Source organism: Macaca mulatta, chromosome 1, assembly GCF_049350105.2.
Source record: "Macaca mulatta isolate MMU2019108-1 chromosome 1, T2T-MMU8v2.0, whole genome shotgun sequence".
Classification (NCBI taxonomy): Eukaryota; Metazoa; Chordata; class Mammalia; order Primates; family Cercopithecidae; genus Macaca; species Macaca mulatta.
The window spans coordinates 85,018,235-85,040,838 of record NC_133406.1 but is presented as its reverse complement, the minus strand read 5'-3'; the positions used below and the strand labels follow the sequence as shown (position 1 = coordinate 85,040,838).

Sequence of the window (22,604 nt, the reverse complement as noted above, 5' to 3'; positions counted from 1 at the left end):
TAGGTTAAGGACCTTTATATTTCTTTTTAAATGTTTTCTTGGCTTTTCTTCTACATTTATTCTTATAGGTGACCTTACAATTATCTTTACATTCTCTTTCTTTTTCCAAAATCTAATTAGGAAGAACTTTTAAAAAGATAAACAAAGTGGCCAAACTTTACTTTCACTTTTGTCATGTTTTAAACGTATGAAATAATTAAACTTTAATTTATAATAGGGTTCTTACCAGCTGGATAGAAATACATTTACATAGTGCCTATATTTATTTTTTCTTTCTTTGTTATTTATCTTCTAGGAAGCTATTATGTAAAATTTATGGTGAACCAGTTGTTGATTTATACATTATTAATGGTGTGATAACTGAGGATGCTTGAAAGAAGGCATGTAATGAGATTAAATTGTTGCCATGGGAAGATAGACTAGGTAACTACCCAGAATGTTTCCCATTTCTAGTACAATATCTGTTATTAAATACATGAAGAGTTAAATGAATAATGAAGACTTTTTTTGGGTGAATTTACAAAGCTCTTAATTTCAGCCTTATGGATCAGAATCAGAGATACAAGTATATTCAGTCATCTTATTTATAGGAGGCAAAGTAGATGAACTAGAATGTCAGGAATTTACAATAAAGAATATATCTATCAGCCATCAGAGTCATTTGTATCATTCTCACCGCTTTTTTTTTTCTACAGGAAAAATTTTATCAGACGTTCACTTGAAGAATGAAACTGGAATAAGAATAGCTACTTTAGTGAATTTAAGTTCTGATAGCATGATAGGAATGATGTGCCAAGTGGATTAATATTTTTGCCCAGTGTTTAACATGTTCCTCTGCTGTGCACAAAAGACTGCTACCTAAGTTTCTCACTCACAGATATTCTCTACTGATAATACCTGCCTCCTGGCCACATACTTTCTTTAGCTGTGTCATTAGCTCACCATTAGATCTTGCTCTGATTTAGACATAATTATTTAAAAGAAAATACACAAGTTGTACATGAATATATGTTTATTTTAAAAAACAGTATAATGAACATTTATTGAGCCATTTTATGCACCAGATATCACATTAAGTATTATATATTCTTATTTAATTAAAAACCCATTTTTAACCCATTGAGGGACTCAAACAGGTACTTACATGCCAGTGTTCATAGCACTGGCATGTAATAGCCACTCACAATAGCCAAAAAATGTAAACACCCTAGTGTCCATTAACTTGTAGATGGATAAAATGAATGTGGCATAAGCATACAATGGAGTATTATTTAGCCATAAGAAGAATGAATTTCTGACACATGCTGTGCAACATCACTGAACCTTGAAAACATGCCTAGTGACATAAGCCAGACATACATGATTCTACTTATATGCAGTGTGTAGAATAGGCAAATTCCATAGAGACAGAATGTAGATTAGTGGTTACCAGGCATGGGATGTGATGGTGGGTGGGGGAGGGGATGGGGAATTATTGCTTAGTGTTTACAGAGTTCTGTTTGGGGTGATGAAGTTTTAGAAATAGTGGTAATGTTTGTACAACATTATGAATGTAATTAATGCCACTGATGTACACTTAATAGTTAAAATGGTATATTTTATGTTACATATTTTTTCCACAAAATAAAATTCAAACAACTCATGACTTAGGTTCTACTATTATCACCATTTTGCAAGTGAGGTTTAGAAGAAATAAGTAACTAGTATGAGTTCATGTAGCTAAGTGACAAGCATCTAGACTTGAACTCAGGTTTGTCTGACCCCAGATTCTGTATTTTTAATCAGGTGGTTCTCTGCTTTCAGAAATAAAAGTGGAGGTGCCGTCTTTCCTATTCCTTATTTGCATTCTTTTGCACAGAAATTACCTCTGGTTCTTTACTTAATTGTTTGACATGTATCCTTTTAGACTCTTTTCCTATGCATTTAAGTATTTAAGTATTCCTATGCATTTAAGTATTAAAGACTCTTTTCCTGTGCATTTAATATTAAGTATTAAGTATTTGTACATAAACAAATGTGTACAACTTTTTCATTAATTTACATACATGGCATAACATATTGTTTATGTGACTGCTTTTTTCATTTAACAGTATGCATTAGAGATATTTCTATTAATTCATGTAGATCTACTTCATTTTATTTGCTGCATATGTTTCATGGCATGGATATATATGGGTATAGTGTTTCGTGGCATGGATATCCCGTAATTTATATACCATTTCGATATTTCCTAGGTAGTTTCCAGTTTTCCATTCTAACATACAGTATTTCAGGGCTTGTACATATGCTCAGAAGTGCAGTTTTTGGGCAAAGGGAATGTACATTTAAAATATTTTAAGTTACTGCAATATAATATTTCTTCCCCCATAAAGGATACCAGTTTAAACTTCTAACACTGAGATATGAGAGTCCTTTTTGCTAGGAACAGAATATTATCAGTCTTTTTTGCCTGTCCTATGGTCAATAATTGATACTTGTTACATTAGTATAAAAATCTCTGATTTACTTCCAGATGTTAGACATTTTTGATATGGTTTTCTGTTTTTTTTTTAATTGACAGTGCCTATTTTTCTAATATTAATATTTCTCTTAGTGATTTCTAAAATCTATATGTTCTATGTGTTAATTTTTTGTTATGTAAATATTTGTTACAAATATGTTTTTCCAATGTTGTTTTATTTTTCTTAAACTTTGTTCATGTTATCTTTTACCTTACAGGAGACTTGTTTTTATATAGATAAATCTTCTTTTTATTATTAATACTTCTGGCTATAAGGCTTTGTGTTGCTGAAACAGCTTTTCCCATTTCAATATTATGTGAATATGCTCCATTTTTTTTCCTAGTATTACTATAGATTTTAAAAATTGTTTCTCTAATTATGGCAATATTTTTTGAATTGTGTGAGCTATCGATTAAAGTTTTTTTTCCAAATAGTTCATCTTTCCCCCACTCATTTGAAACACCTATATCTGAGCCCATTTCTGCTTCATTGTTCTATTGGTTCAGGGGTCAGCAGACTAACACACAAGACGAATCTGGCTTACTGCCTTGCTTTTGTAAATACAGATTTATTGGAACATAGCCCCACCCATTTGTTTACATATTGTTTTTGTTTTGATTATACAAGGGCTGAGTTGAATAGTTGGCACTAAAGAGCTCACGAAGCCTAAAATATTTACTGTGGCCTTTACAGAAAAAGTTTGCCAACCCCTGAATTAGTCTCTTTTCTAATACTAGACTTTTTTTAAAATAAAAATATAAATATGGGCTGAGCACAGTGACTCATGCCTGTAATCCCAGCAGTTTGGGAGGCCAAGGTAGGTGGATTGCTTGAGCCCAGCAGTTTGAGACCAGCCTGGGCAATATGGCAAAACCCTGTCTGTACAAAAAATATAAAAATTAGTGTAGTCCCAGCTACTTGGGAGGCTGAGGCTGGAGGATTGTTTCAGCCCAGGAGGTTGAGGCTGCAGTGAACCATGAACACGCCAGTACACTCCAGCCTGAGTGACAGAGCAAGACCTTGTCTTTAAAAAAAAAAGTGTGTGTGTATATATATACACACACAAAAAGTATACATACATATATACATACACATACAAAATACACATATAAATGTGTGTTAATGGGTATGTCTGTCTCCCCATGTCACACTTTTTTATTTTATTTTATTTTATTTTAATTTTTATACAGCCTGGTGGGGAGGGGGTGTATCTTTTCCTACCAGATATCAAAACTAATAAATTATAGTAAAAATAGAGTCTGGTATTGGAAAAGAAACTGACTAAAACAGAATTGGCCAACTTTTTCTGTAAAGACTACAATAAATACTTGGCCGGGAGCGGTGGCTCAAGCCTGTAATCCCAGCACTTTGGGAGGCCAAGACGGGCAGATCACGAGGTCAGGAGATCGCGAGACCATCCTGGCTAACATGGTGAAACTCCATCTCTACTAAAAAATACAAAAAAAAAAACCTAACCGGGCGAGGTGGCGGGCGCCTGTAGTCCCAGCTACTCGGGAGGCTGAGGCAGGAGAATGGCGTGAACCCGGGAGGCGGAGCTTGCAGTGAGCTGAGATCCGGCCACTGCACTCCAGCCTGGGCGACAGAGCGCGACTCCGTCTCAAAAAAAATAAAAAATAAAAAATTAAAAAAATTAAAAAATAAATAAATACTTTTGACTTTGTGAGCTGTACCGTCTCTGTGCCAGCTATTCATCTCAGCCCTTATGTCGTAAAAGCAAACGAAAACAATACATAAACAAACGGATGGGGCTATGTTCCAATAAAAACACCTGTGTTTTAAACATTTTTTCTTGATTATTCTGCATTTCGTTTTGCACCTGAACTTCAGAAACAGTTGTTGACTTCAATCAGATACCACATTAGGCTTTCTTTTAAGGCAAACTTAAAAAAAATGTAACTTTTCAGAGATTACATTTTATATACAAATTTGCCATTTTAAAATAAATACTTGATTAAGTAATCAGTACTAACTCCAGTGCCTAGGACATGGTAGGTGTACAATTCATGCTACTAGTATGAATGGTCCAAGATTGTTTCTGCCATGTCTTTTGTCTGGTGATATGGTTTGGCTTTGTGTCCCCATCCAAATCTCATTTCGAACTGTTACCCCCGCATGTTGAGGGAGGGACCTGGTAGGAGGTGATTGGATCATGGGGACGATTTCCCCCATGCTGTTCTTGTGATAGTGAGGGAGTTCTCACAAGATCTGACGGTTTTAAAAGTGGCATTGTGCTTGCTTGCTCTCCTGCTGCCTTGTGAAGAAGGTGCTTGCTTCCCTTTCACCTTCTGCCATGATTGTAAGTTTTCTGAAGCCTCCCCAGCCATGTGGAACTGTAAGTCAATTAAACCTCTTTTGTTTATAAATTACCCAGGCTCAGGTAGTATCTTTATAGAAGTGTGAAAACAGACTAATACACCTGGAGAATCGCCTGTCTGATAGGTATAGATATTCATTAACAGGCATCTGTCACCTGTTATCTGATAACATCTATGTCAGTTGCATACGTGACAGATGATATAGATTAGATTGTACATTTTTTAAATGCTTAAGGGCCAGCAAACATTCCTAAAACATTAAAATATCATAATACTATTCCTTCCCCCACCCCACAGGTCTTCTAGTAGATGATCTTATCTACGTTTTAAGAGATCATTGAATTCCTAAAATGATTTTATTTTGTAGAATTAAAACAAATTTGTATTCTGTTATGCATTTTGGTAACAGATTAGAACTAAACTGGATATAGTAGGGATTTCATTCATAAATTATCATTCAACACTAAATGCAGATTCTTGGCTGAAGGAGCTTATATATTCAAAATCTATTTTGTTATAAAAATGCATAAATTAAGCATTTTCTTAGTAGGACCAAACTTTTTGTGATATATTTGACTGACTTTTCTTTCCTAATCTTGTAATATCCTTCTATAGACATTTAAAGTTTTACTTCTTTATGCCTTCCCCAGCAACTTTAAACCAACATTTTCCTGCTCTTTCTGACCTCATGCTAAAGACTGCATGCTAAACGGTCTGGTTGTGAATCCCAGTTCCTTCATTTATTTGAATATTTTAAGGGCCAACAAAATTGTCAGAAATTAGTTTAAAAATGTAAATAAATGGACTATTTAGGTCACATAAATTATTTTGTTTTCTTATTTAAAATGAAGCTAGTAATGCTACCTATCTTCATAGTTTGTTGTGTGTCTTGGACAAGTTGGTATGCAAAACATAAAATGTCAAGCTTGTTAAATGGAGTTACTCTGAAGATTATGAGTCCTGTTCTGATAGCCTAATTGAGAATAAGTGCTACAAACACATGTAGTTTCAATTTACAGATGCAGAGATAAGTTATAGACTAATGATAAACTTGGCAAGATTTCTGGGTAAGCTTATGTTTCACTGTATAGAATTATATTTTGACTTCATGCTTAATATTTTTTAAAAGCATTTGCTTGGTCATAACAGAATGCAACTAACAGTGATCGAAAACACAAGAACATTTATTACTAAATAAGAAGTCTTGAGGCAGGCAATCCCAGGGTTGGTTCTCTGGCTCAGCAGTGTCAAAGTGTTAGACTGCCAGGTCTCTGAAGCTCTTCTGTTTTCCCTTTTATGGTTGCAAGGCCAGCTCCTAAAAGAGCATATCATCATGGTAATATCTAGAGTAGAGAGAGAGCATTCGAGAAAGGGCTTTCTCCTTGTTCTTACTCATTAGAGAAAAGACCCTTCCTAGAAGCTCTCAGGCCCTTTCTATTATTGGTCAAAATAATATAAAGCAAGTTTCACACAGATGCCTGACCAAACAATGGAAAAGGGGAAAGGACTTACCATGACTGGCATATACCAATTATAATTCACCTTCTGGGGTAAAACAAATTGCCACTACCCAGAAATAGGGTCTGTCAATGAGGAAGAAGGGAACATTAGTTGTTAGGTAACTAGGTAGTCTGCCACATAAAATACTCATTTAAGTGACTTACAAAGTAACAGGGTTTAAAATAGTGAACAAAGCAGACTTAACCCCCTGAATTCTTGAGGTTTTTTTTTTTCCTTTTTCTGTTTAAGAGATGCCATTTTTGTTGGGATATTATTAGGCATTTTCTTGTCTCCTGAATGTTTATAAGTGTTAATTATGTATTAGTATTTCTAGTTTCAGAGCAAAAGAGAAGCTAGGGTCTAGAGGATAATATACCCAAGTTCAAATAGATGGGAGGTTCTAATTATATCAGTTAATAATTTTTTATTATGACAGAAATTGCAGAAAGAATGTAAGAAAAAGGTAGCAGCACTGCCCAAATGAGGTTATACAAGAAGAGGAAGAGAGAATCCATGAAGATACTGAGTGGGGTATTGAGTTGCTATCTGAGGTTTCAGAGAGGAATTGAAAAATTCCAGGTTTAGCTGAAGGTCCAGTTCCAGACTTAGCTGAAGGAATTACAGTGGCATATACAATTCCGAAAAAGCAAGACGATTCTGTCACTGAGGTAACGGGAAGATTCTGGAAAGCTTGGAAGACCTCATGGCCAAGATGAAGAATATGTAGATAATGGACTGGCATATATTTTATTTCTCATGTTAAAGCCTCTTCCCTTGAAATTAAAAAAAATTAAAAACTGATAAAACTTAGGGCAACATTAATTAATGTATACTCTTAACTGAATTGTTATACTTTTTGAAAATCCTGTGACTTGCTTGTTTCTCTCCACTCCAACTAACTCTCCTAAAATGTATGTTTCATTCTAGTAAGAAAACTTTAAGGATATTGTAGGATATAAATCTTATTTGAAAACATAGCCATTGAAATGTTTTGGCCTTTTGGAGTTGGGGAATGACAAATCTGATCTTGTAATCTTTTTCTTTCCAGTAATCCCTTGTGTCTGTTGCCTGAGGGACATGGACAATAAAGCAGTACATGATGCTCAGATACAGGGAAAAGGACAAGGCATATAGCTTATTGATTGGAGCTCACAAGCATCTGCTCATTGTGTTTGGAATTGCTTTCTATAAGAAAATTGCCCACTACTATTAACTTGACCAACAAGGAATTTAAAATAGCCTGTGAAAGAACATCTTTTCAAATGTTTGCTGATGAAATAAAAGTTGAAATGTATTCATTGCAAAAGTCTGTAAACCTGTGGATTATATATTCAAAATAGACAAAGACAAATAAAAAGCAGCTATCTTCATGAATAGACAAAGTTGCTTTCAGGAAGTATAAATTATATTCTGCACTGACCAAAGAATAGAAGTTATTGCATCTGTGGAACATATATCTGGAGTTACTATACTTTACTAAAGAGCAGGGCATAAATTTAGACTAAGATCCATCCGGATTACACTCATTCTTTAGGCCACTCCTGGATACTTCATTTAAATTTTGATTCTCCGCTGGGCGTGGTGGCTCATGCCTGTAGTCCCAGCACTTCGGGAGGTTGAGGTGGGTGGATCACCTGAGGTCAGGAGTTCGAGACCAGCCTGGCCAACATGGTGAAACCTTGTCTCTACTAAAAATACAAAAATTAGCCGGGCATGGTGGTGGGCGCATGTAATCCCAGCTACTCGGCTACTCAGGAAGCTGAGGCAAGAGAATCACTTGAACCTGGGAGGTGGAGATTGCAGTGAGCCAAGATCATGCCATTGCACTGCAGCCTGGGTGCAGAGCGAGACTCTGTCTCAAAAAAAAGAAAAAAAAAAATTGATTCTCGAGATAGTGAGATGTCAGCAAGGTTTGTCTTGTATAGTGGGCATAAAAGAAAAGTTCTGAAGTGCCTCTTCAGTGACTTGTAGTTAGTGGAAAAATATCATTTTCCCTGATCATGACCACTACAGTGTAAATTGATATAAATTAACTTTCTCTGGAGTGACACACAAATAACGAAGACTTAAGAGAACCTGGGTTGAAATAAATTTCCAATTGTTTGGAGGCCAATAAATACCATGCAGGTGTAATCATTAAAAAAATTATATAAACTACAATATTTTAGCTTTTCTGTGTGAGAAAGTGATTGGCTTGTTTGTTTGAGATAGAGTCCTGCTCTGTCATCCAGGCTGGAGTGCAGTGACACGATCTTGGCTCTCTGCAGCCTCACCTCCCAGGTTCCAGTGATTCTCTTGCCTCAGCCTCCCAAGTAGCTGGGATTACAGGTGTGTGCCACTACGCCTGGCTAGTTTTTGTGTTTTTCGTAGAGATGGGGTTTCACCATGTTAGCCAGGCTGGTCTTAAACTCCTGACCTCAAGTGATCTGCCCGCCTCCACCTCACAAGGTGCTAGGATTACAGGCATGAGCCACTGCACCTAGCCAAAAGTGATTTCATGAAAATTGTTAAAAATCTGTAGCTGCTTTGTTACCTTCATTAACTCTTTGTGATTAAAGTTGCAAGTTTATTGCAGTAATGGGAATGTGTTAGATTAATGTTCAGGTGAGTTACATTTTAAAATCTGTGTAGTATAGTTATAGTTCACCCAGTAATTAGAACACTATCTTAATTCCTTATTGTTCCTCTAGTGTGTCATAGGAGGTAGAGTTTCTTGATGCTGGGATTGTGGATGTGAGAATTAACATTCTCAGGGTATCCTGTGACTTAAAAGGCCAATTTTTTAACCGTGATATTTTCTGTGATTGTATATAATTTAGTTTAAATTTATACTTAATAAGTGCCAGAGTACATGGCTATATTCTTAGTATTGTTTAGAATGTTATTTCTTAGTCAAAGTTTATGAGGCATCTAGCAACATTTTACATGATATATAAAATTTGAGGTAAATGTGCTTTTTCATGGGAGGAATTCATAGCCTTAAACTGTATTCTTGAAGGAGTGTATGATTCTCCCTCTGTACTTTCCCCTGTTTTTGAATTATTGCTTCAGAGTATTTTTTTAAAAAGTTTGAGTACTTAAAACAGCATAGAGAAATAAATTGGTGACTTAAAAATTCATTATTTTGTCCTATATGCACATGTTAATATATCATTACATTTCAGTGGCAGTGTTTTTCATTTCTTGAAGTTTTACTTGGTTAATTTTCAAATCGCTGTTCGTTCATTATCATTTGTATTTCTTCCATTTCTTGAATCAATGTTACCCACTTTACGATATTTTTCAGATTGTATTATTCTCTTGAGTTCTTGGGGGTACTAATCTTCCCATTTGTTTTGATTGCCAACTTTCCCCATTTTGGTGTTCTATTTCCTCATTTAGTTTAATTTTTTTTTTTTTTAATTGTGAGCTCACTTTTGACTGAGGTAGATTTTTCTGGGATGAGTTCTATTCCCTCTGAATGCTTTTGCTTCTGTGGGATAGGGACTAGATTTAATATTTTTTAGCAAAGGATTTCTTTACCACATGGGCAGTATGGATTCAGACTCCAATCCCTCATGTTTTCCCCTTATGCTGCCCCCTGCCAACACCCTAGGTTGCTTCACTGGACCAAGAATCAGAATTTTTATTATTCCCTGACATGGAGAAAGGGTCCTGGTTTTAATGAGAGGTAATCATTCCAGTCCTCCATCTCTGTTAAGCCACCAGTGATACCTTCGTTCCTTGTGGATCTACCTGTTAGCGCCTGTGTCCAGGACTTCTGCTTTTGCAGCATCTATTCCTGTGTTTAAAGTTTTGTTTATTTTTCTTTATTTCTAATTCTTGGGGATTTCTCTTCCTTTCTTCTCTCCTTCATTAGTTTGATTGTATATTTAAAATTTCTCATGGTTGTCTGTTTATTCAGCATTTCTATGTGTATTTGTGTATGTGTGGGTCTGTGTTACTGCTTGCTATGTTGTCAAGACAACATAGTTTCAAAAATGCACAAGGACTGTTTTGAAACTTTGTTTAATAATAACTCAGGCTAGGTGCAGTGGCCTATGCCTGTAACCCCAGCACTTTGGGAGGCCAAGGCAGGCAGATCACCTGAGGTCAGGAGTTCAAGATCTGCCTGGCCAACATGGTGAAACCCCGTCTCTACTAAAAATACAGAAATTAGCTGGGCATGGTGGCGCGCACCTGTAATTCCAGCTACTTAAGAGACTGAGGCATGAAAATTGCTTGAACCCTGGAGGCGGAGGTTGCAGTAAGCTGAGATCATACCACTGCACTCCAGCCTGGGCAACAGATCGAGACTCTGTCTCAAAAAAAACAAAACAAAACAATCTGTTAAAAAATTTTAATATGAAAGATACTGGTGCTTAAAGGTGAATAATACTGTTTTTACCTTCATGTGTCTGTGATTGTAAAAAGTCTCGGAAATATACCACCTGTAACTTTGTTCTTTGTATATTTTAACTCATTAATGTATAGTCACAGTATATTTCATAATCTTTTACTATATATCAATTTAAAAGTACATAGTGTATTTTATTTACAGAATTTAGACACAGAGCCTGACATAATTGATAATAATTTTAACGTGACTTTATTAACTCCTCTTTTCTCATTCTTCCCTATTCTCTTCTAGTCTCCCTTTTGCATGGATTATTATTCTCTTTCCCTGCCCTACTGTTGGTTCCAGATTCTTATGTTATTCCACTGCACATAAGAGAGAGGAAAAATGGTAGAATGGAAACCTACTGGAGAAATTCGAGAAGAAAGGGAAGAAGGAAAATAATGGGTGAAGGGAAGGTTAAAATCTCTTGCTCCAGCACTCTCTGTTCTCTTCCAGGCCTCTTATTTTACTCCTTCAGACTCTGTCTTTATTTCTCATCTTTTCTTCTCACTTATGCCTCCGCCTTTCCACTCTCTCTTTCTATTGGACACTTTCCTTCTTACACCATTGTAGCTATCACTAGTGGCTTGCAATCTATGTTCCTACCACCTGGCCAGTAGTTGTAGGTAGGAAGGAGGTTGGATGGGAGAATTGAAGGAGACTCTGTTTTTGGATCTTGGGCTACATAGAGCAGGAAGAAAGATGTACCTTGCAAGGTATACCAGACATTTTGTATTGGAACTTTGAGTTCTTTTCCTTCTAGAATTACTCATTTATCTGTTCATTAAACAGTATACAATGAACCCCAGGCAGTGTTTTAGGAACTCAGATAGAAACATACTTTGTTCTTTTCAGTTTCAAAGAGATTTTTTAATTTAATTTAGAATTATTTCATTTTTGAATGTCTGAATTTCAGCATCTGTGTTTATTACAAACTTTTTGGGAATAAAGAGGCAACTTGTTATATTGGAAAGATTTTTGGAGCCTGATAGATCTGAGTTTTAATCCTGTCTTTGCCACTTACTAGGTATGTAATATTCAGGAATTTATATTATCTTTCTAAACCTTTCTCTTTTTTTTTTCCTGTAAAATGGGAAGTTCTTGGTATGGTACTTGGCCTAGATGGCTCCCAATAAAATAATGCCTGCTGAGATTATTATTATCACACAGAAAGTTTGTTCTTAGTACCAGTTTTGTTTTTGTTTTTTTTTGGCCAAGAAGTACTTTTAAAAATAGAGTACATTAAGACAATGATTCAAGGATTCTATTTTATTTATTTATTTTTATATCACATTCATGAAGTTTGGACAAGTTGTCATAATTTACGTAAAACTACTACTTCTAAGCTATTACTTGTAAGTTGGTGTGTCCTTCCCTGAGCTAGCTACTGTGAGCTAGCTCACAGTACATAGTAGTACTGTGACTTACTAGTCAAGTTTAGGCCAGCAAGTCACATACTATCTTTAGGCCTTATTATGTTAATGAGGGTTAATAATATGTACCTTATAGATTTTATGATAACTAAATTATGTATTAGTTTGGCAGCTCACTGTGTCTGGTTGTGAGCTGAAAACCAATTATTTAGTGTAAGATTCAGGGTTGTTCGGGGAATACAAGGCAGGGATGCAGTCAAATGTCAAGAATCACCAGAACCCCAGGAATAAGGAAACTGTCAGAACACTTCCTTTACTCATTGTCTTTGCCTTTCTGTATGCATCTGCTTTTTTTTCCTCTTTCATTATGTGGAACTGATTTTCTCTTTCGCTTTTAGCGTCATAGTATGATGTTTGCCTCAACACTTGCTGAGTTTGTATGTTAATTCTTGTAATCATCTGTAGACTGATGCTGAGTTAGGTTTTAAATTGTCCCCCAGCTTAGGTCAGGTTTCCATATTGGTTCAGTTAACTCTGACTAGTTAAATGGGGCCTCACAATATGCACTTGGCCGACCCCTGAGAACTGAGGGGGAGATTTTCAGAAAAAGAGAGGCGATGTGGCAGATACCTCAGAAAGTGTGTGCCACAAGTGAAGTCATTTAAGTGTACAGCACTGAAGAAAGTAAAGGTATTGTTATCATGAGATGATGTAGTACTTTGTGAAATAACACTGATAGCATATTCAGAATAGCATGTCATTTATCTACCAGTACAACAGATCTGATTGGTCCCTTATATGTCCTTGATTTTTGTCAAGGGCAGTAGTGTAGTGATTATTATTATCTTTTTCAATTGTTGTAATGAATATAAAGTCTTTTGCAATTTGTCTTTTATATTCAAAATTATTTTAATCATACAGTGTGCTTGAAATGGACGTTTTGGTGGATATAATTTTGTAGAATATATCTTTGTATAAAAGCACTTTGTTAAATATTGCTAATGAACTTTTTTCGGGAATAAGTTGAATGTATAATCAGTTTATTTTTCAAATGCAGCATAGAAATAAGAAATATTCAGGTAATTGATACATGATTCTTTTGGTTCTATCATTGAATTTCTGAGCTCTCAGCTGTAACTTGTTAAGGCATCTTTTAAACTATCTCAGACATTATGAATGCAGTACTCAGTAATGATTTTTATAACCCTTAGCATTGTTTTGGTTCATTTTCTTCATACTACTTAGGGTATCATCATATGACAAGATAACTATATACCCCTCTATAGACACTTAATATTTTTTAATATTTATTGTTCCATGTTCATATTTACCCCAAATTAGAATAATCAGTAGGTATAATTTACCTGAAATGTCAGCTCTACAGCACACTTTTCCTGAATTTCTGATTTAGCCTGAGTAGGGGAACTAGGTTTCAGTTTAAGGATACCTTTGTTTTGTGATTTTGTGATATAGTAGAAATCAAAGCTTCTTTTAAGTATAGAAGGTTGGTGTTATAATTATTTGGGGGGATAGTCAGGCTCCCATTTTTAGTTCTTTTTTTTTTTTTTTTTTTTTTTTTTTTGTGACAGGGTTTCACTCTGTTGCCCAGGTTGGAGTGTAGTGGCGCCATCTAGGCTTACTGCAGCCTTCGTCTCCTGGGCTAAAGTGGCCCTCCCATTTCAGTCTCCTAAGCAGCTGGGACTGTAGGCACAAGCCACTGTGTCTGGCCCATTTTTATATTTGTATTTTTGTAGAGACAGAGTTTTGCCATGTTGCTCAGGCTGGTCTTGAATTCCTGAACTCAAGCAATCCGCCTGCTTTGGCCTCCCAAAGTGTTGGGATTACAGGTATGAACAACCACGCCCGGCCCCATTTTTAGTTCTAATAGGCCTGTATGTATCACCCACCTTGTCAAACTTGTGTGTAATTTTTTTAAAAAAGGTTTCACCCACCTTGTCAAAGTTGTGTGTAATTTTTAAAAAGGGTTTCTTCCTTCTTTAATTTGAAACAGAGTCTCACTCTATTGCCCAGGCTGGAGTGCAGTGGCATAATCTTGGCTCACTGCAACCTCCACCTGCCGGGTTCTAGTGATTCTCCTACCTCAGCCTCCCAAGTACCTGGGATTACAGGCACGCACTACCACGCCCAGCTAATTTTTGTATTTTTAGTAGAGACAGGGTTTTACCATGTTGACCAGGCTGGTCTCGAACTTCTGACCTCAGGTGATTCACCTGCCTTGGCTTCTTACAGTGTTGGAATTACAGGCATGAGCCACTGTGCCCAGCATCTTCCTATTTTGTTTTAAAACAGCTTTACTGACGTGATTGACATACCAAACAATTCACCTGTTTGAAGTGTACAATTCAGTGGTTTTGATATCTTACTAATTTTTAAAAATTGTGGTAAAATAACAAAATTTGCCATTTTGACCACTTTTACATGTACAATTCAGTGGCATTAATTTACATTTATAATGTTATGTAATGACCATCACTATCTGTCTCTAAAACGTTTTCATTATCCAAAGAAATTCTGTAACCATTAGGCCCTGACTTTTCATTCTCCTGTCCCCCAGCCTTTAGTAACCTCTAATCTACTTTCTGTCTCTATGAATTTGCCTATTCTAGATATTTCATATAAGTGAAATATTTGCCTTTTAATGCCTGGCTTATTTTACTTAGCATGTTTTCAAGATTCATCCACATTATGGCATGTATCATACCTTAACTTCATTTTAAAGCTGCTTAACATACTGTTGTGTGTGTGTGTTTGTGAGCTACACAAACCAAATACCACATGTTCTCACTCATAAGTGGCAGATGAACAATGAGAACACGTGGACACAGGTAGGGGAACAACACACACCAGGGCCTGTCAGGGGGTGGGATCCAAGGGGAGGGAAGTTTTGTTTATCTCTTCATCTCTTGATGGACATTTGGATAATTTCTACCTTTTGGCTACTGTGAATAATGGTGCCATGAACATAATTGTACAGATAATCTGTTTGAATCTCTTTTGATTCTCTTGGGTACATAGGAATGGAATTGCTGGGATATGTTGGTAAATCTATGTTTAGCTTTTTGAGGAACTACCCAACTGTTTTACAAAGCAGCTGTAACATTTTATATCCCCTCTAACAATGTATGAGGGTTCCAGTTTCTCCACATCCTCATCACTTGTTATTTTTTGTTTTATTTAATTAATTAAAAAATTACAACTATTGTAGAGGTTGTGAAGTGGTATCTCATTGTGATTTTGGTTTGCACTTCCCTAATGATTAGTGATGTTGAGTATCTTTTCATATGTGTATTGGCCATTTTTTAATATCTTCACCACATGTATATATTATTTTACTTTAAGTTCTGGGATACATGTGCAGAACATGCAGGTATGTTACATACGTATACATGTGCCATGGTGGTTTGCTACACCCATCAACCCATCATCTGTGTTTTAAGCAACACATTAGTTATTTATCTAATGCTTTCCTTCCCCTTGGACCCCACCCCCTGACAGGCCCTGGTGTGTGTTGTTCCCCTCCCTGTGTCCATGTGTTCTCATTGTTCATCTCCCACTTATGAGTGAGAACATGTGGTATTTGGTTTTCTGTTCCTGTGTTAGTTTGTTGAGACTGATGGCTTCCAGCTTCATCCATGTCCCTGCAAAGGACATAAATTCATTCTTTTTTCATTTTTATTTATCTTCTTTGGAGAAATGTTTATTAAAACTTTTGCCCATTTTTGAATTGGGGTTTTTTGTCGTTGACTTGTAGGAGTTCTTTATATATTCTGGTATTAATTCCTTAGTAGATACATGATTTGCAAATACTTTTCCCATTCTATGGGTTGTCTTTTCTCTCTCTCCATATGAATTTTAGGATGAATTTTTCTATTTCTGTAATGCCATTGTAATTTTGATACAGATTGCTTTGAATCTGTGGATTGCTTTGGGTAATATTGTCATATTAACAATATTAAGTCTTCTTCCAATCCAGAATACTGGATGTCTTTTCATTTATTTAAGTCTTCTTTAATTTTTATTAGCAATATTTTTTTTTTTTTTTTTTTTTTTTTTTGAGACAGAGTCTCGCTCTGTCGCCCAGGCTGGAGTGCAGTGGCCGGATCTCAGCTCACTGCAAGCTCCGCCTCCCGGGTTCACGCCATTCTCCTGCCTCAGCCTCCCGAGTAGCTGGGACTACAGGCGCCCGCCACCTCGCCCGGCTAGTTTTTTTGTATTTTTTTTTAGTAGAGATGGGGTTTCACCGTGTTAACCAGGATGGTCTCGATTTCCTGACCTCGTGATCCGCCCATCTCGGCCTCCCAAAGTGCTGGGATTACAGGCTTGAGCCACCGCGCCCGGCCTATTAGCAATATTTTGTAGTTTCCAGTGTACAAGTCTTTCACCTCGTTGGTTAAATTTATCCTTAAGTACTTTATTCTTTTGAATGCTATTGCAAATAGAATTTTGTTATTATTAATTCTGTTATTACTGCTTTTTAAAAGACCAGATCTTGCTATTTTGCCCAGGCTGGAGTGCAGTGGTATGATCATGACTCATTGCAGCCTCGAATACCTGGGCTCAAGTTATCCTTCTGCCTTAGCCTACTGAGTAGCTAAGGACTACAGGCGTGTGCCATCACGTTCAGCTAATTTTTTTCTCTTTCTCTTCACTGTTGTGTGAATTCCACATGGAAATCCTCTCTGTCTTTCCTTTCCTTACAAAACACGAATACAGAAATCTCTAGTAGACTTGACTAAGCAGTGCGGAATACCCGTTTTCGAAGCTAGTTAGGGCTAAATGCATACTTCTAGATCAGAGCAAACTGTATGACCTATCTGTTTCACTCCCCTTATGCTCAAATACATATCTTTGATCTTATCACACTCTGTCTCCATGGAAGGAAGAGAGGAGAAGACAGCTACATCCATGTATTATGATCCTTTAATCATATCAATTCCTTTTTGTGAAAGACAGACCCGAGGAGAGGAAAGGAGACACGTCTAAACTTCTCTTACAGGCAGCAGAATATATAATCGCTCTAATCATTAGCAAATTTTAATTTACCAGTTAAAATATTAATAAGATTGCATCTAATTTCCTTTAATGAAATTCAAAGCATTTTCCATTTTCTAGCTCTTATTTCTTTGCATTTCTTCTCACAATTCTTTACCATGGATTATTTACCATTAACACCCCAAATTCACTTCCTTGCCTGTCTTCATTTGCTTATATTGTTCCCTCTTGCCTGGTGTATCTACACAGTCAAACCCAGGCAAAGGAGCAAGATTCTATTTAGTTCTCAAGGTTCAATTTATCTGTTATCTCCTTTGTGTGAAGCATTAGTATCCATATAATTAGTGTTCTCACTAATTCTGAAGCACTTAAAACTTTATCACATTATTAAATTTTGTGTCTGCATATATGCATACTTGCCTTTCTTGAATGAAGACTAAGAGCTTCTTGAAGGAAAGTATCATATCCATAATCAACTTTTTAAAAACTCCAGTCATTGCCACCATGCTTTGTATACTGTAGACGTTTGCTGAAGCATTTTGAAAGAACAAATGAATGTGAAAGAAATATGAATTTACTTGGTGGGAATTGCTGAAGAGCTCTCTGGTGCTGTGAAATCTGCTTTTATTTTTTATACATTTGTGTTAAAATATATATTTAATGCTGATAGAATGTTAAAACTGGTCTCATTTTTACATCCCCCTTGCTTTGCATTCTTTCATATGTTATTTGGAGTTTAAACATATATTTCTCACCAAAAATGTAATTCATATGTAAGAAATAAAAGAAAATATATTGTTTTCTTAGGGAAATCAAATTTGTTTATTCTCATATAGTTTGGAATTTTTAAGTATTTTGACAATTCTTAAATAATAATTTGAATTTTTGTGTAACTAAGAAACACCATTATTTATATCTAATTTGCATCACATTTTATTAAGAAAATAATTGATATTGCTCTTTCATTTCAGCTAAACCATTTACTTCTAAAGTGAAACAAATGCGATTACATAGAGAAGACTTTGAAATATTAAAGGTGATTGGTCGAGGAGCTTTTGGGGAGGTAAGAGATTAAGATTTGATAGAAGGTCTGCTAATTGTTTTGGTAGCTGTTGAACACAGTTGTGAGAGAAATTAACAAGTATTGTTACTTGTTAAACAATATTTGTTAAGTTGTGATTGATGTGATTGTGCTGTTGTGATTGATACAATTGCTCAGAAAATGAAGTGTTGAATGAAATATTTCTACTTGGAATTTTTTTTTAAGATCATGTTTTCATATGTACTTCGTATGTCAATGTAAATATGAGTGTGTTTCTAGACTCTTTCGTTCTGTTGGTCTATTTATTTGTCTTATTCTAGTATATAAGGAATCTTGATACCTGGTAGTGTGTATAACTCCGACTTCCTTTTTCTACCCCTCTCCCATCTCTCCTCCCCTGATATTTTCATAGTATTTTATTTTGTGTATGTATGTATGTGTTTATTTTTGAGATGGAGTCTCCCGCTGTTGCCCAGGCTGGAGTGCAGTGGCGTGATCTCGGCTCACTGCAACCTGCACCTCCCGGCTTCGAGTGATTCTCCTGCCTTAGCCTCCTGAGTAGCTGGGATTATAGGCATCCGCCATCAGGCCCAGCTAATTTTTGTATTTTTAGTCAAGTCGGGGTTTCGCTGTGTTGGTCAGGCTGGTCTTGAATTCCTGACTTCAAGTGATCTGCCTGCCTTGGCCTCCTAGAGGATATTTTCATAGTATTTTAGAATCAGTTTTTCAGTTTCTACTCACTCGTAGAGATACACATACACGGCTGGGCACGGTGGCTCAAGCCTGTAATCCCAGCACCTTGGGAGGCCAAGACGGGTGGATCACGAGGTCAGGAGATGGAGACCATCCTGGCTAACAAGGTGAAACCCCGTCTTTACTAAAAAATACAAAAAACTAGCCGGGCGAGGTGGCGGTCAGGTGGCGGGCGCAGGTAGTTCCAGCTACACGGGAGGCTGAGGCAGGAGAATGGCGTGAACCCGGGAGGCGGAGCTTGCAGTGAGCTGAGATCCGGCCACTGCACTCGTGCCTGGGTGACAGAGCAAAGACCCCGTCTCAAAAAAAAAAAAAAAAAAAATACACATACATGTACGCGCACACATACACACACACACACACACTCACTCTCTCTCTCTCTGTCTTTTCCAGGAATTTGGGTTAAGTTTGTATTGAAACTGGAGATCAGTTTGCAGTTAATTGGCATCTTAACAATACTACTGAATTAGCTAATCCATAGACATGGTATATTCTTCCATTTATTTAGGGCTTTATAAGTTTCTCTCAATACTGTTTGGTAGTGTTCATTCAGTATAGAAGACCACATCTTTCAGCAGATTTATTCCTGGATATGTGATATTCTTGATATTATTTTAATTAGAATTGTTTGTGAAATTTCATTTCCTAATTGTTTTCTTGGTAGTAGTTAGAAGTATAATTTAATTTTATTGATCTTATACCTTGTTATACTTTTCAAATTAGGAATTTTGTTGAATTTTATTAATACTTTGTCTGCATCTTTTGGGACATTCATGGTTTTTCTCCTTTACTTTATTAATGTGTTGAATTAGGCTGTTATATTTTCACATGTTAAACAATCTTTGCATTCCTAAAATAAGCCCAATTGGCTTGTGATATGTTACCCCTTTGTATGTACCAATGGACTTCATGTGCTTTTTCTGTGTTGTTAGGATCTTTGCACCTATGTTCTTAAGATAAATTGGCCTGTAATTTTCCTACTTTGAATGTTCTGATCAGATTTTGGTATCTTGGTTTTGCTGGTCTTACAAGAAGAGGGAAATGTTCCCCCCTTTACTGCTCTCCAGAAGAGTTAGTGAAGATTGTTGTTATTTTTTTCCTCATATGCTTACAAGACTTAACTGGTGAAGCCTCTGAGACCAGAGGTTGCTAGTGAAAAAGTTTTAAATAATATGTTTAATTTCTTTAATGGAAATAAAATGACTTGTATATATGTATTAGTTTTGCTAGGTTTTGCTAGGTTTATCCATTTCATCTAAGTTTTAAAACTTATTACTGTATTGATCATTTCTGTCTTAAAACTTTTCTTGCTAGGGGTTTATCAGTTTATTATCTTTTCCGTGAATTAACTTGGCCTTTTGAATTTTGTTATTGTAGATTTGTTTTCTGGTTATTTAATTTCTGCACTTTATAATATTTTCTTTGGTTTTAACTTGCTATTGTTTTTCTGATTTTTTGAAATAGCATTGATATCTAGCCCTTCTTTTCAAATCTGTGGTTAAGGCTATATATTTTTAGCTATAGCAGACATATTTTGATATGTCATATATATGTATATATTTTTTGCTTAAAATACAGTGTGATTTTAAATCTCTATTTTTTGATCTATGAATTTAAAGTCCATTAAAAAAATTTCTAAACATTTAGAAAATTTTCTAGTTTGTTTTTTAATTATTATTATAATGTAATTTAAAAGTGGTTAGAACACATACTCTATGTGATTGGAATCCTTTGAAATTTGCTGTGCAGTGTTCTGTAAATATCACTTAGGTCAAGTTCAAAATCTTGTTTAAATCTTCAACATCCTTACTTTCTGTTTTTTTCAGTTTGATCTGTCATTTCCTGAGAGAGGATTTCTTCATTTCTTTCAGTTTTTGCTAATAACATATGTACAGTTATTATATCTTCCTCGTGATTAACTCATTCATCATTATGGAGTGTTCCCATTATCTCTAGAGTTTTTTGATGTAAATTTTCCTTAATCTGATATTAGTAGAACTACTCCAACTCTTTTTTATTAGTATTTTCATTAAATATCTTATTCTGTCCTTTTAGTTTTAGCTTTCTATAAACATGTGGTATGTTTCCTGTTCAGTAGAATATAATTAGGTTTTTGTTTTATATTTGTTTTACTCATTTTGTGTTATTTTTCTCTCATTTCTTGCTTTTTCTTGGATTAATGGAATATTTTAAATTATACCTCCCAATTTTATCTTCTTTTATGGGTTCCCCTGGTGATTACCACACGTATCCTTGGTAAATTTATATTTTGCCAATTCCCATTTACCCAATTTCTACCTTTTTTTTTTGGTCATTGCTGTCATGTATTTTAGTTCCATATATATTTGAAACCCCAATATATATATTGTACCTATTTATGTAGGTTTACCCACATATTTATATTTTCTCTGCTCTTCACGTTCATGTACTTACCTTTGGGATCATTTTCCTTTTGACTTAAACATTCCCTTTAATATTTCTGTTTTATATTTAGAGACAAAGTTTTGCTTTGTCTCTCTGGCTGCAGTGCAGTGGTATGATCATAGCTCACTGCAGCCTTGAATTCCTGGGCCCAAGTGATCCTCCTACCTCAGCATCCTGGGTAGCTAAGACTGTAGATGTGCACCAGCATGCTTGGCTAATTTGTAAATTTTCTTGTAGTGATGGGATTTTACTACATTGCCCAGGCTGGTTTCAAACTCCAAGGCTCAAGCAGTGCTCCTGCCTCAGCCTCCCAAAGTGCTGGGGTTATAGTTATGAGGCACAGTGCCTGGCCCCCTTTAGTATTTCTTCAATGTAAGTCTGCTGATGACAAATTTTCTGATTTTATTTGTCTGAAAAAATATTTTTTTGAGGTTCTAAAATTAAAAAAAAATTGAAGTATATTGTATACACATACACATCAGTTTTAAAAAATATACACACATACAACTTGATGGATTTTTACATTTTTTTAGGGTACAAAACAAGAAATGGCATTTTATTCTTATGCCATTTGACCATAGCATTCTTTTTTTATTTTCTATTTTTTTATTTGAGATGGAGTTTTGCTCTTGTCACCCAGGCTGGAGTGAAATGGTGCAATCTTGGCTCACTGCAACCTCCACCACCCGGGTTCAAGTGATTCTCCTGCCTCAGCCTCCCAAGTAGCTGGGATTACAAGTGCCTGCTACCACGCCTGGCTAATTTTTATATTTTTAGTAGACATGCGGTTTCACCTTGTTGGCCAGGCTGGTCTCGAACTCCTGACCTCAGGTGATGCACCCATGTTGACCTCCCAAAGTGCTGGGATTAACAGGCGTGAGCCACCATGCCCGGCCTTATTTATTTATTTTTTAATTTTTGTGGGTACATAGTTTATGTATTTATGGAGTATATGAGATATTCTGGTACAGACATGCAATGCTTAATAATTGCATCATGGAAAATTGGATACCCACGTTATTTCAGAATGGACATTCAGGCATTCAAGCCTTTATCCTTTGTGTTACAGAAAATCCAGTTGTACTTAGTTATTTCAAAATGGACAATTATTATTGGTCCTTTGTGTTACAAAAAATCCAGTTGTACTCTTTTAGTTATTTCAGAATGGACAATTAAATTATTATTGACTACAGTGCCCCTGTTGTGCTACCAAATACTAGGTCTTGGTCATTCTGTTTTTTTTGTACTCATTAATCATCCCCATTTCCTCCTTTTTTTCCACGT

General features: G+C 35.8%; 1 protein-coding gene across 11 annotated transcripts in view; it reads left to right on the top strand.

Moving 5' to 3' along the window:
- CDC42BPA (CDC42 binding protein kinase alpha) overlaps positions 1 to 22,604 on the top strand; it is a 328,744-nt gene that overhangs the window by 41,152 nt on the left and 264,988 nt on the right. For all 11 annotated transcript variants that reach the window (XM_028826295.2, XM_077938812.1, XM_077938809.1 and 8 more), the window contains exon 2: positions 18,073 to 18,164. In XM_028826295.2, coding sequence (XP_028682128.1) covers positions 18,073 to 18,164 — 92 coding nt within the window. The remainder of the gene's footprint in view (positions 1 to 18,072; positions 18,165 to 22,604) is intronic.